Genomic DNA, 13847 nt, shown 5'->3' on the forward strand with positions numbered 1-13847 from the left:
GTGTGTTCTAATAAAACAATTTGCTCTCACCCTGTACATTTATGAATTGCCTGAGACACATGTACCTTTGGGTAGGCATTTTTTATTTGTGGTCAAACCCTCTAAATCTGCCATGACAGCTCTCTGGCAGAGAAATAAGGAATGAAAGGTTCCTTCCAGCTGTTCTGTATCATAGTTTAGGTCAGTGCAGGTCTTGTTGGTTTGTCAGAACATATATAAGAGTATTTCAGATTTCCAGACAGTACAAATAACTTCCTCACTTTCAGGGGTTTGTGAAAAATATATCTTTTCTATTGCTACAAGGTTTACAATCCACAATACCTGTCAGACTGGGTTTGTGAACAGTTCAGTGTCTCTTTCTTTGAGAATAAAGTATGATATACACAGACATGTCCTTCTGCTTCTCTTATAATGATGTAAGTTTTCAGACTGAAGTTTTGACTGGGAGAAGTTTTTGTTTTGAAGTCAGGGTTAGGGTCTAAATAAGAAAAATGGAGAGTAAGCTACATATAGACACCTATCTTTAGGGCTGTGCAGCCAATTTTGAGAATAGCCAGAGTATGTACAAATATACTTCTGGAAATATAACTCTGGATTTAAAAAAAAAACTTTTAAATATTCTATTTTATATTATTGCAATAATTCGAATACTAAATATTATATATTTATCATAGTATCAAGCTACCCCTGTGTATTAGTGCAGTTACTATTTAGCCAAATATTTGGTCAATTCTTAGAGTAAACCTAAAATGGATTGGTGCTCTTGTAGTTTTCTCACTCTTTATATAGTGACAGAACATAACTATATCACAATATACAATATTCAATACCCTGCTTGCATCTCACTGTTTCCAGCAAATCTCACTCAGAAGGAGAAATTTTTTTTTCTGTCTCTCACTTGATGGACACAATCCACATTACAGTACATCAAAAACGTACATATCTTTGGCTCACAAGTTAAGTAATGTCCAGAGTTAACATACCGTACCATAATATTTCAACCTTTCAAAAATTTCAGCACAATGAAAATTAAAAAAATGTAAAAAGGCAGTATAAAACTATTGCTACATTTAAGCTATTTATTGATAACTTGTACCAGGCCTAGGGGGTGGGATGAGAAGGATAAATAATCCTTCCGTCCTGCTCCATCTGTGAAAGCCTGTACCAGGTATAAAACAGTCTAGACATTTTACCAGAGAATACCACTCCATCACTTCTTATGTTAAGATTTATAGATGTCTGCTATAGGAAGTGATATCCATAAAATGTTGTTAAGCTATAAAATAGAAGTGTTGAATGACAGCTGCTGTTTCTGCTATGATTCAGTAAACCTGAATGTGTTCTGAGGTCTACCCTTCGTTCTGTAATAAAATAGGGTGAGGGTCGATAAAATATATATATATATAGCATTTCTAAAATATGGAACCTATATTCTAATTTTATTTTTATTCCTAATAAATACTTGTTCTTTTTTTTTTTTTTTATTTAATTTAAGGTTTTTGATTTACAATTAAATAGAGAAAAAAATACATAAAAAAAAAATTAATTCATGCGAATTAGTCGATACATTTCGACTATAATACATTTCGACTGCAATACATTTCAGCTGTAATTACAAGAACAATAAATACTTGTTCTAAACTACAAGCTAAAGATAATACACTTTTGTATAATTTGACAAATCTCATTGCATTTTAAATATCATTGCCACATGAGTTCCAATAAGAGGATATTTTATTTTATGAGGACATATACTGTTTATCTACACAGATATTTAAGGGGAATTCTGTACCCTTGCTTTGATTTTGCTGCACTGGCACTTAGGTCAGCTTTTCTATGATGTAGAGGAGCCTCTGGCTCCATTGGCTTCGGATAAATGGGCAGAATGGTCTCCCTCATTATTAATTCCATATTAATACAGCACTGTTTGAGCGATGTGGAATACATTTACAAGCATAATATGCTGTGCTTTTGGGTTTTCATCTACATTCCCATTTTTTCCTTTTGGTCCTTTAAAAAGTTGGATTGTTATATTTAATGCTAATATTTATTTATAATATTTATTTATATTGATTAATATTTAATATTTATTTATAATATTTATTTTTATTCAAGGTTGAAGGTATAAAACTGTAAAATAACCCAGCAGGGAGCACTATGTTTTCTACTAATGCCTTTGTCTCAGTGGAATTAGAACAGATTACATAAAGCCAGAGCAAGGTCCCACCTGTATTCAATCCATCATATATTTTGTTAGTTTTTTTATTTAATCCTTCACACTGTTCTTCCCATTTGAGGATTACTTTTTTGAGTGTTCTTGACATTGTTGGATAAGCATTTCAAGCTCCATTGCATGACCCATATTTATTGAATATTAATTGATTTTATATAGAAAAGTGTATTCCTATCACTGACAAATGGGAGCAGATGTTCCACGCTTGGCAGCCATTATACTCTATGGTGTGTAAAGTAAAAGGGAAATCTGTGTGATTCCTTTCCCTACACATTCCTTTACATTATTGCTTTTAGACATTTTGCATGATAACATTTAATTATTAAAGTCTGTTGACTTAAAACATATGTGATGTATTTCTTTTGTGTGACACTGATGAAATTTACAGATAACAGGTTTTACTTTCTCACCCATTCTTGTTTACGTTAAGATTTCCTTGTCTTTTGTCTCACTGTTGTAACTTATTGTATCCTTGAGTGACCTTTTCCAGCTGTTTTGGACTTCTACGTTTTGCTATTTTATTAGCCATTTGTGATTGTTTCAGATGTAAAGGATACAGTAATCCTACAAAAGAAAAGTTGGTTCAGAAAAGTCAGATCAGTATTGTATAGGTTATGTTAATGTTCTATAGAAGCAATAACATGTCTGCTCTTAACTTTCATTTTCATTAAAATTGCCCATGGGATGCTGGGGTATATAGTATGTACTGTAAACTTTATGTGCAAAATGAAACTCAGGCCTTATTCACACAGTACAGTTTACAAATGGAGACTTATTAACTGCACATGAAGTCTCCACTGCCCTGAATTGCATACCCTGTGCTCCAAAATACTTTTCCCAATGGGTCGTGAAAAAAAAAATGAAACTATGTGGTGATAAATCCCCCCTATTTAGTCCCGGGAGAAAGATTAAGTGAACCTTTAATTTGGACCCTAGCATGCCACAGCAGTCTCAATGGGAATATTTGGTTTATTCCCTTACTTATCACAATATTATCAGTAGATGAGGTATTATTTCAGCACTAAACATGTGATGGCTGATACTTGCAACATGTTCAAGAGGGACCTTGTTGCCTTTCCTTAGAGCAAAAATATCATGGGAACCAAATCTTTTGTTAATTTGATGTTGATCCACTGAGTTTTTCTGCCAGTTGGAGTCAGGAATATTTTCTTAATTTAGGCAATTGGCATCAGCCTTATAGGGTTTTTTTTTCCTCCCTTCCTCTGGAACAACACGGTATACATAATACAGTGTTGATCCAGAGAATGTTGAACTTGATGGTATATCTCTATATATCCATATATCCATCTGTTTGCCGTTATGTCTCTCTCTCTCTCTGTCTTTATCTCTCAATATCTCTATCCGTATTACCGCATAAACTGTTTCATACTCTATTATTGCCTATAATAACCAAAGCTCAGAGCTCATATTAATGACCTGTGGCAAAATAGAAGCTGATCTGTGATTGGTTGCTAACTGCCACAGCAGCAGTCAATGCTGCTGGTAGATGGTGGTTAATAAGTATATTTTGGAAAGCGCAGGGTAAATATTTCCTTTCCATCCCTAGTCTATAATATTCCCTGAGTCACAGAGAGTGAATGTGCAAAATTTGGTGATTGTAAATGTCACTGTGCAAATTTTCTTTATAATTTTTTTTTAATAAAATGTATAAAAAATTTTTACTATTTGTATCTCCATAAAATTTATGTTGGCTGATACAGTGTGGAGATAATGGTTAGGAACTAAATTAGATGATTGGGTTTGGGTTGAAATGATTTTATAAGGCATTATTAACTTTTCCCATGCCAAGGCACCTAATATAGATTTGTCCACCTTTGTTTTTCTGCAAATATCCATGAACATTAAGTTTTCCTTGAAGTATGAGAAAAGGCATATGTTTTTTATGGAATGTTTATCAAAGAAAAGCATCCATTGAATGTATAATAATTCATTATATACCTGGCAAGGCAATTGGAATCAGTATTTTAGGTATCATTATTTGATTTTATTTATCTCAAGAGGTGACTGGAGACAGTTGCAGCGATTGATAAAGATATATGTGTCAGTAGCCTGAGAGCCTACGACTTCTAGTGGAGCCCAACATTTGAGCACTTTCTGTGGTTATATATCTCTAAACGCCATAGTAGTTTGATATTAGACTCTATTTTTAATTCTTTATAAAGAATAAAAATGTGTTAACTCAATAACAATGGAAAATTGTCAGTATATATATGACATGGGGCGTTAAAAAAATATAAAAAGGTCTCACCGAGTGAGCTTTCTTCATAGAGACATGGGGTTTGATGCATATTACATGTTGCAGCAAACAGCCACCGATTGATTGCCGCAGGACCCAATTAACAGATTGTCAACGTGGGAGCCCACAATCTTTATTCAGATCGTCCCTCCCCGTAGTCTTATCGGGGAGCAATAATCTGTTACCGTGACAGCCTTTGGATCTTTGTAAGACCCAAAGCTGTCTCGTGTTAGCTGATCTATTACAATGTGAGATTAACTGTAGCATGGTGGTATATGGTAGGAGCAATCATACAACCTAGGGTTAAAGTATCCTAGGAGATCTGAAAAATAGTAAAATAAAATAAAAATTAAAAAAGTTAAAAAATATAAAAATTGTTGTAATAAAACCTAGTTCAAATCATGCTCCTTTCCCTAGAACTCATCTAAAAATAAATAAGTAAATTCCTGAGCATGTTAAGTATTACCGCGTCCCAAAATGTCCAGCCTATCAAAATACAATAACAGTTATTCCTAGCGCTGAACCCTGTAATGGAAAATAGTGCCGAAATGTCCGACATGCCACTCCAAATGTAAAATTTCATTTTTGGTGAAATGGTGAAAATTTAATATTTTTTTTTTGCAATGATTTAGATTTTTTAATATATATTACAAACGCAATTAAACCTTTATGAATTTAGTATCCCCTTGATTGTACTCAACCAAAGAATAAAGTAGAGGTATTATTTGGAGCGTGCAGTGAACGTGAAAACAATCCCACAAGAAGCCCATCAATTTTAAAAGATGTAGACTTTTGAAGGTGAGGAACAAAAAATCAATAAGAAATAGCTGCATCCTTAAGGAGTTAAAGGGAACCTGTCAGCACATTTTCACAAATAAATCTTGTAACAAGTTCCCATAAAGCCATTTGAAAATAATGATACCCTTCTTTTAGCTAAAAATTGTTTCCCTTATATTCCCATAAATCAACTTTATTTTATATTACCTGGCATAAGAGTGGGCGTGTCCTTCTCGTCCGACCCCTTCCATCTACTCCTCATGTCCCATGCCTCTTTTCTGCACGTCATGTGACAAGGGTGATGTCATTCAAGGTCCTGTTAAATTTGCAACGTCTACCCAATGTATGTATCTGAGCACATGAAATCCCAGCAGCGGGGGGTTGCTGGGCATGAGGTAGTTTCTGGCATAGAATGTGAGGTTGCCTAGGCTGTCATTGCTAATTCTTCATGCTTTGGTTTAGGGGTTCCAGACGATGGTGTCTTATTGAGTAGGTAAATAATAATGCTAAAGCATATATAAGCATTATTGGTTGCTGTGGCTTTGAATAAATAATTGTCATGTCTTGTCAAATGATCACAGTTATACATTAATATGTTATTGTGTGTATAGATCTATCTAGTCATGTTAAGAAAGTTGTTTTCAGTGATTATTGTTATGCCTATGTATGTTTGTATTTTTCTATAGTAAGAAGCTCATGTGTTCCTATTTACCTAGATGATCTTATGTGTGGAATAAGTTAAAGGGAATTGAAAAATGATATTTACTTTAAATGTCCCAGTTGATTGTACTGATACATACACCCCATTAAACGCAAAGTATATCCTTTTCACAAGCTATTAGAAGCATTTACTCTAGCAAATACCTGGGTGATTCTATAGAGAAGAATCGTTGGTGTTATTTGGAACAATAGCCACATTCATGCACAGGATGCCAGCTGGTGAAGATGCCATTCTCAAGCTTCTAATCGTTTTCTCTTCTTCCAGTTGTCATTGTGAATGGAGAGGAATTACTTGTATGTGGTTCAGTATATACCATTAATGCTAAATTAATTAAAGAAGGTATCACATTATTTCCTGCAGTCTCTTTGAGGTCTGTCTGTGAATATAGATCGTGATCTATGTTTACACATTGAGAAAACATGGCTGAGCCCTGTTTTTGCTGTCTCATTTATATATAGAAAAATAGTTTAAAAAAGCAGCAAAGTATTTATCATAAGACATCACCCAAACTTTTGTAGAAGAAACAATGTGAGCCTTAATTAAATTAGTAAAATTGTGCAACTAATGTCATTTAAAAGCTGCATCATCACCTTTCAATTGTACTTTATTCTGCATATTCCATCTGACATCTTAGGGGGAAATGTATTATTCCTTCTCCGTTTTCTGTCAGAGAAGGCACATGAATCTCCCCTTCCCTGACAGTTTTCTGGTTTCTCTGACCTGCACCCCGCTTTGGGTGTGTCATGGTGTAAAGTGGGCAGAGACTACAGCATAAAACTCTGCCAGATCCGACTTGGCCTACAGGCCCGAACTGGTTGAGTTTGCGCCAGTATTCTTAGTGAATACAGAGCACCAACAAGGGGAACTTTAAGTCTGGTATTCCAAATGCCAGTCTTAATGAATTCCCCCCATAGACTTACTTAAGAGAATTAATATTTAAGTAAAATATCTTCATAAAATAAATTGCTGTGTGTAGAATGCAATGGCGTCTATGCCAGAATACAAACCAGATTTCCAAGAACCATGCGTAAAGACTGATGCACAGCAATTCCTAGTACTCATGAACAACTATACTTGGAAAAGGGAAGTTAAATGCTTATGTGCTTCTCTGTGATTACTTCTTTTTTATTTTAGAGAACATCCTTGCTAAAATTAAACCTAAGCTGTCTCCTTTTATCACTGCATGCTGATAGACAGTTATATTCTCAGTTTTTTTCCACTTTGAAGTTTTCCTCCTCCTGTTGCTAGGCCCATAATTTGGATACATCACGGTGTAATTTATACCTACAGTGAGTCTGTATTATTTTGAAGGGCAATAAAATAGGGAAAAAAATACTTTTTTTGTGTTAACACACTGCCAGGATATACGGAATGCACCTGACCTAACAATGTTCTTTCTTGAAGTACCAGATATCCTGTTAGCTACACAAGTTCCCACACCAAATTTTGGTTTGGACCTGAGGAAGCAAACACTTTGGTGGGAGATTTATTAATATGTTTATGGCAGAATTATTTTGTAATTTTCACTAAAAAAACATATTTATAAAGGGTTGCAGGCACTTCTACAACTAGCATGTGGGTATGGCTTTGCGCCAAAAAAGTCTGTGCTTAAAAAAATAATGCTAACCCAGCAAAACTGTGCCCTATTTTTCTGGCGTAAAGTAAGCCAACTAATAGGAGATGCAAAGTATGAGTAGATAATATTAAACTTCGACACGTAGTAAAAAAAAATATTTGAAAGATATTGTTCACATCCTGAAGCACATTGAGATGCAGCAGCTCTTCATCAAAAACCACAAAATGAGCAAAACCAATTTGGTTACTCACTACTCCCAATAAAGATTACTACTCTACTGTTACTACTCTATTTTGAAGAGTGTCTGTTATTTATAGTAATCTGAGCCTCTTATACTCTTTTGTAATATTTGGGATCCAAAGTTTTGGATTATTTTTTTTTTGCCCATAGTATTGTGCCTTTGTATTGTATATCTGTACAGTATCAACTACCTTCAAGTACCTTCATGTGATCTTAAAGGAAACCTGTCACAAAAGGGGACAGGCTGCTATAGACAAAATACTGTATATGCCAAATGCTTTAGCGTGAGTCCCAGAGAGAAAAATTTCAAATGACAACTTCCGTCTGCTCTGTAATATATTCACTGCTCATCTGGATTTTGCCCATCCCTCTCCCTCCCACATCCTCTCCCTCCCATATCCTCTCCCTCCCATATCCTCTCCCTCCCATATCCTCTCCTTCTAGTAAGATGCCAGAGGGAGAGATTGTCTGCAATGAGGGAGGAGCAGGAGCCAGAAGTGACAAGCAGCGCAGTGAATATATTATAGAACAGACTGAAGGTGTCATTTGAAATTTTTCTCTATTGAACTTGGCTTAACAATGAGGCAGAAAGCCAGGTTAAGTTTCATACAGGTTTCAACACCATGTTACGCAGAAATGTTTTAAAAACATATTTGGTATTTACAGTGCTTTGTCTATAGCCACCTGTCCCCTGAAAAAAAAGCACTCTGGTTACATAGTTATAACTGAAGATCCACTTAAAGTGAAAAGAATCTACGTTTTAAAGCACTAAATCATGGAATCAGAACTATAACGAAAACATTATCTGAAATACAACTATGTTATTTTATGTTACAGTCTTCCTGATGGATAGATTTAGCCATTGTAAAATTAGTTAGTTTATGTCTGACACATTGTGTATTTTATCTTTTACAGATTATTGGCTGTGATGACTATTTAGGATCCGACAAAGTGGTTGACAAGTGTGGAGTCTGTGGAGGAGATAACACAGTTTGTAAGGTTGTATCAGGTGTCTTCAAGCATGTTCTTACTAAAATTGGCTACCATAAAATTGTGGAGATACCAGAGGGGGCAACCAAAATCAATGTTACAGAGATGACAAAAAGCAACAATTACTTGGGTAAGTTATGTTTCATTATACTTTGACTTAAAGTGTAAATCCAAAGTTATAATGATTTTACCAAATTGTCATATGTGATTCCCCCTTTTAAACTAACAGAACAAAGTTCATATTGTGCTGTTCTTTTTTCTTTCCAAAGTTATAGCAATTTGTGTTCAGAAAGTGTGACAAACATCTTCTCCCCAGTGGTGAAGTGGGTGGTACTAACCTCTTTCTGTATTTGCCCTGAAGCTGTGTCCAATTCACTCTGCTCACATGATACCTAATCCCATTAGTGATTTAGCAGCAAATTTAGTGAGATTCCTACAAGTAAATCCACTATACACTGCATAGTGTACATACATGAAGTCTATGGTGAATAACCTGGAAGTTTTCATAACATGAAGGATCATGGAACATGTAATAAGTAGTAGAAATCAGAAGTAAAATAATAACATGAAGTGTAATGCTGTGTGAGCACTAACCGTTAATAGCTTCTCTGTATTGTGAGTACAAGGTGGAGGATGGGAGTGAAGCATGAGGTGAAAAGAGAGACAGAGAAAGTTCTCTACAATCATAGACTTAGGTGGTGGGACTGATAGGGAGATGGGAGATCTTGTACCTTACTATAATGTGTAGGAGACATATACACACTATTCTGTGTATGAGATGTATCCACTGCACTGAACACACTCATCTCTGCTAAACACACAGATAACCTGTCATATGACCTCCCACTCCTACCACCCCGGTGAGCAGGGAGCAGCAACCCCTCCCGTTTTTCACTCTTTGTCTACAATGTTTGTTTGGGGAGTCTGAGAGGTTGAAGCAGATAGCAGACTGTTGTAAATCATTCTCCAGCCTTCTGATGGAGGAAGAAAGAAAAACCTAACATTTGCTAGATTTTTATATTCTTTATGATGGAACTTATGTAAGATAATTTTTTTATTTTAACTTCAGTTATATAAAAATCAAATTTTCATTTTATCTTTAAATATATCTCCAGATAAACCCTATTGATTCTATAGATTTTAGAGGGTAATTTTTTTTTTTTTTTACTTTTTATTGTTCAAAGATTAACATTGCAGTTGTACTGTACTGCACTGTATTAAAATGTGTTATTAGACTTGGGCTTGTCATGGTTGAGATAGAACATAGGAAATACAATGGAGATATGCAGTAATTTTAGAACATTAACTCTATATTGCTTCAGCTTTTTTTGCTTCAGATAGGAAAGGTATTGTGATACTTGTATGTACAGATCAGAAAACTTAGAGATAATAGCAGTATGGTGATGAATACAGCTTCCAAAATAAGAGATTGAATACGATTGAACACTATAAGAAGTATGATGAAAAAGGAAAGGTGAAGAAACTATTTTTTCTTTAAAGGGTAAGATGGATAGATTGGATTGACACCAGCCACAATGAAAGAGTCTAAGATAGCATTGCTTGCGTATAACAGATATAGTTGCAGATGTCGAGGGAGAGAAGAGAAATAGCAACAATTGATTTGAGCTTCCCATAAACAAGTTGTTCAGTTAATTGCTATTCCCCTGATCCCCATAAAGACGCAATCTCAGTACATCAGAGCATTCATGTGCTCAATAAGAATGGAGATATATATAGTATAGGTATAGTATTAACTGTCTTCAGAAAGTTGGGAAACACACTTACAAATTGGCAAATCTTCATAATAATAATAATAATAATAATAATAATCTTTATTTATATAGTGCCATCAAATTCCATAGCGCTGTACAAACCATAATGCTTAATTAATGTGTATTGCCAAGAACAAGCGCATACCAAACACATACATATCAAATGACAAATCTACATCCTTTCAATAAGGAGAGTTGTGGATTATAATATAGGTATTTATGTGGCTGTTCAGGGCTCACAAAAATTACTCACTAAGCTGCATGCAGGCGGAATAGTGATAATAAAGAGCTTGACCCTGATTAGGGTGTTATCCCATATCACATTCCCCTAGTATGATATCGCAGTGCCTCATTGTGACATAATTCCCCATTGGGACAGTGCTTCATAGTGACAAAACTCCATTATAGCATCAGAATGTCCCTTAGTGATAATGTTCTACTGTGACATCTACTTTGACATCAAAATGTCATTGTGCCATTACATTTTTAACTATGTCAAATGTGACTATACTTGATTGAGACAGTGACCCAAAGTGACATCACAATGCATTGCAATGGACATCACATCCCATTGTGAAATCATAATGCTCCTTTGTGACATTATCATATTTTGACATCACAATAGAACACCCCATTGTTACGTCACACTGTGAGATTATACTGTCTCATTATAACACTGCCCTTTTGTGACATTGCAATGAACTGCAGGCAGTCCCTGCGTTACGTACAAGATAGGTTCTTTAGGTTTGTTCTTAAGATGAATTTGTATGTAAGTCGGAACTGTATATTTTATAATTGTAGCTCCAGACAAAATTTTTCTTTTTGTCCCTGTGACCATTGGATTTTCAAAATTTTTTGCTGTTTTTGGACCAAGGATTATCAACAAAACTTCAATACAGACACCTTATAACTGATCATTGCAGTCTGGGACATCCCAATTTTTTGTATTTTTGGGCAGTGAGCAGAACTACTATTATTAAAGTGGTTGTCTATTTTCAGCAAATATTTCATATGATTTGATTGTGTAAAAAAAAGTTATACAATTTTCCAATATACTTTCTGTATCAATATCTCAGTTTTCTAGATCTCTGCTTGCTGCCCTGCTATAAAAGGTGCATGCACAGTTATTATCATTGAGCTCCTTTTACTCTCTGTGATAATAACAGCTCACGTACATGCGTGTCCATCACATAGACAGATTTCTGTCCACTGGAAGTAAACTAAAAGCATCCTATAGCAGGACAGCAAGCAGAGATCTAGAAAACAGTGAGAAATTGATACAGAAAGTGTATAGGAAACTTGTATAACGTTTCCTTATGTCAAATATTGTCTGAAAGTGGACAACCCCTTTAATGCACATGTGACACAGTACAGTATTACAGTTTTTATCCAGTAATTATGGGCACTGCACAACCACTAATATCAATTTGAAAATGTGACACAGCAAAGCATGTATAGTGTAAAATGGCAATAAGTATTTAGTACGGTTTTTTTAAATGAGGCTGCAAATTTTTATACAGCCCAGGTGTTGTGCCAGAGCATAGAGAGGTGCACGTTTTGGCAAGAATGATTAGCACTAGAAGGACCAATTACTGCCTCTAATTGTTCTAGTGTGAAAGGTTCAGATGTCAATGCGCAACTGGACCTCACATAGAGTTATAGTGCTGATGATTTACTGAAGTAGGATTTAGATATAAACTCAAACGCATATGTAGAGTTAACCGCTTCATTTGCTTTGGAGATTTGAAGGCAATGTGGAGATCACTAGTGTCTAGTCATGATTATTTTGGTGGAGATTATTTGTCAAGACCTACAAATAGAAGAGCCAGTTGTATACTGGATTAGCATAGGGTGTGGATGAATCTTTCTTCTTCTTTCTAGAGGGCAAGAATACAATTACGTTTCCAGACAATGTATAACAGAGAACAGGGCCGATTCTAGCATATTTGCTGCCTGAGGCGAATATTAAAATGCTGCCCCCCCCCCCGCTCCCTGTTAAGTAAATCCTTAAACTTTACTAACAACCCTACAGACAGCTCCCTGACACTGTGTGACTGACTACAGGATCTGAGAGGCATTAGTGGAATCTAGTACCTTATAGATGACAATCTCTTCCATCAGGAGGACTTTATTCCAGGTTCTCCAATCCATGACGTATCAAAGGTGAATTCACGGCCGGATATCTTCAGCTCCGTGCAGCATCTCCACCCGGCGTCCCTAAAAATACCACAGTCACTTACAGTATGAAGTCTCCTGGATAACAACACTGCGCTCCTAAATAATATATACCCCTCACAACACAACTGACCGCACTCTCCCCACATATAACACATCCCTTCAATATCCCTGCTCTCATATATTTAAAGGCCTCGTTATTCACCACCCAATTAAATTATATACAGCTCCCATATACAGATCCCCTACAGCTTAAATAAAATCTTTCCCCACATATACATCCCCCAGCTTAGTAATATACTGTATCCCATATACATCCCCCCAGCTTAGTAATATACTGTATCCCATATACATCCCCCAGCTTAGTAATATACTGTATCCCATATACATCCCCCAGCTTAGTAATATACTGTACCCCATATACAGCCCCCCAGCTTAGTAATATACTGTATCCCATATACATCCCCCAGCTTAGTAATATACTGTATCCCATATACATCCCCCAGCTTAGTAATATACTGTATCCCATATACATCCCCCAGCTTAGTAATATACTGTACCCCATATACAGCCCCCCAGCTTAGTAATATACTGTATCCCATATACATCCCCCAGCTTAGCAATATACTGTATCCCATATACATCCCCCCAGCTTAGTAATATACTGTACCCCATATACATCCCCCCAGCTTAGTAATATACTGTACCCCATATACAGTCCCCTCCCAGCTTAGTAATATACTGTATCCCATATACATCCCCCCAGCTTAGTAATATACTATACCCCAGTCCCCCCCCCAGCTTAGTAATATACTGTATCCCATATACATCCCCCCCAGCTTAGTAATATACTGTACCCCATATACTGTCCCCTCCCAGCTTAGTAATATACTGTACCCCATATACAGCCCCCCAGCTTAGTGATATACTGTATCCCATATACAGCCCCAGCTTAGTAATATACTGTATCCCATATACAGCCCCCCAGCTTAGTAATATACTGTATCCCATATACAGCCCCCAGCTTAGTGATATACTGTACTCCATATACAGCCCCAGCTTAGTAATATACTGTATCCCATATACAGCCCCCAGCTTAGTGATAT

At 35.9% G+C, this 13847-nt stretch overlaps 1 protein-coding gene and 1 long non-coding RNA gene across 4 annotated transcripts in view; one reads left to right on the forward strand and one right to left on the reverse strand.

Annotated features, from left to right (window-relative positions):
• THSD4 (thrombospondin type 1 domain containing 4) overlaps window positions 1-13847 on the forward strand; it is a 450024-nt gene that overhangs the window by 362273 nt on the left and 73904 nt on the right. For both annotated transcript variants that reach the window (XM_072148083.1, XM_072148084.1), the window contains one exon: window positions 8720-8924. In XM_072148083.1, the coding sequence (XP_072004184.1) occupies window positions 8720-8924 (205 nt within the window). The remainder of the gene's footprint in view (window positions 1-8719; window positions 8925-13847) is intronic.
• LOC140127412 (uncharacterized) overlaps window positions 1-13847 on the reverse strand; it is a 157103-nt gene that overhangs the window by 116803 nt on the left and 26453 nt on the right. The gene's annotated exons all lie outside the window — the stretch shown is intronic.

Source organism: Engystomops pustulosus, chromosome 4, assembly GCF_040894005.1.
Source record: "Engystomops pustulosus chromosome 4, aEngPut4.maternal, whole genome shotgun sequence".
In the NCBI taxonomy this organism is placed as follows: Eukaryota; Metazoa; Chordata; class Amphibia; order Anura; family Leptodactylidae; genus Engystomops; species Engystomops pustulosus.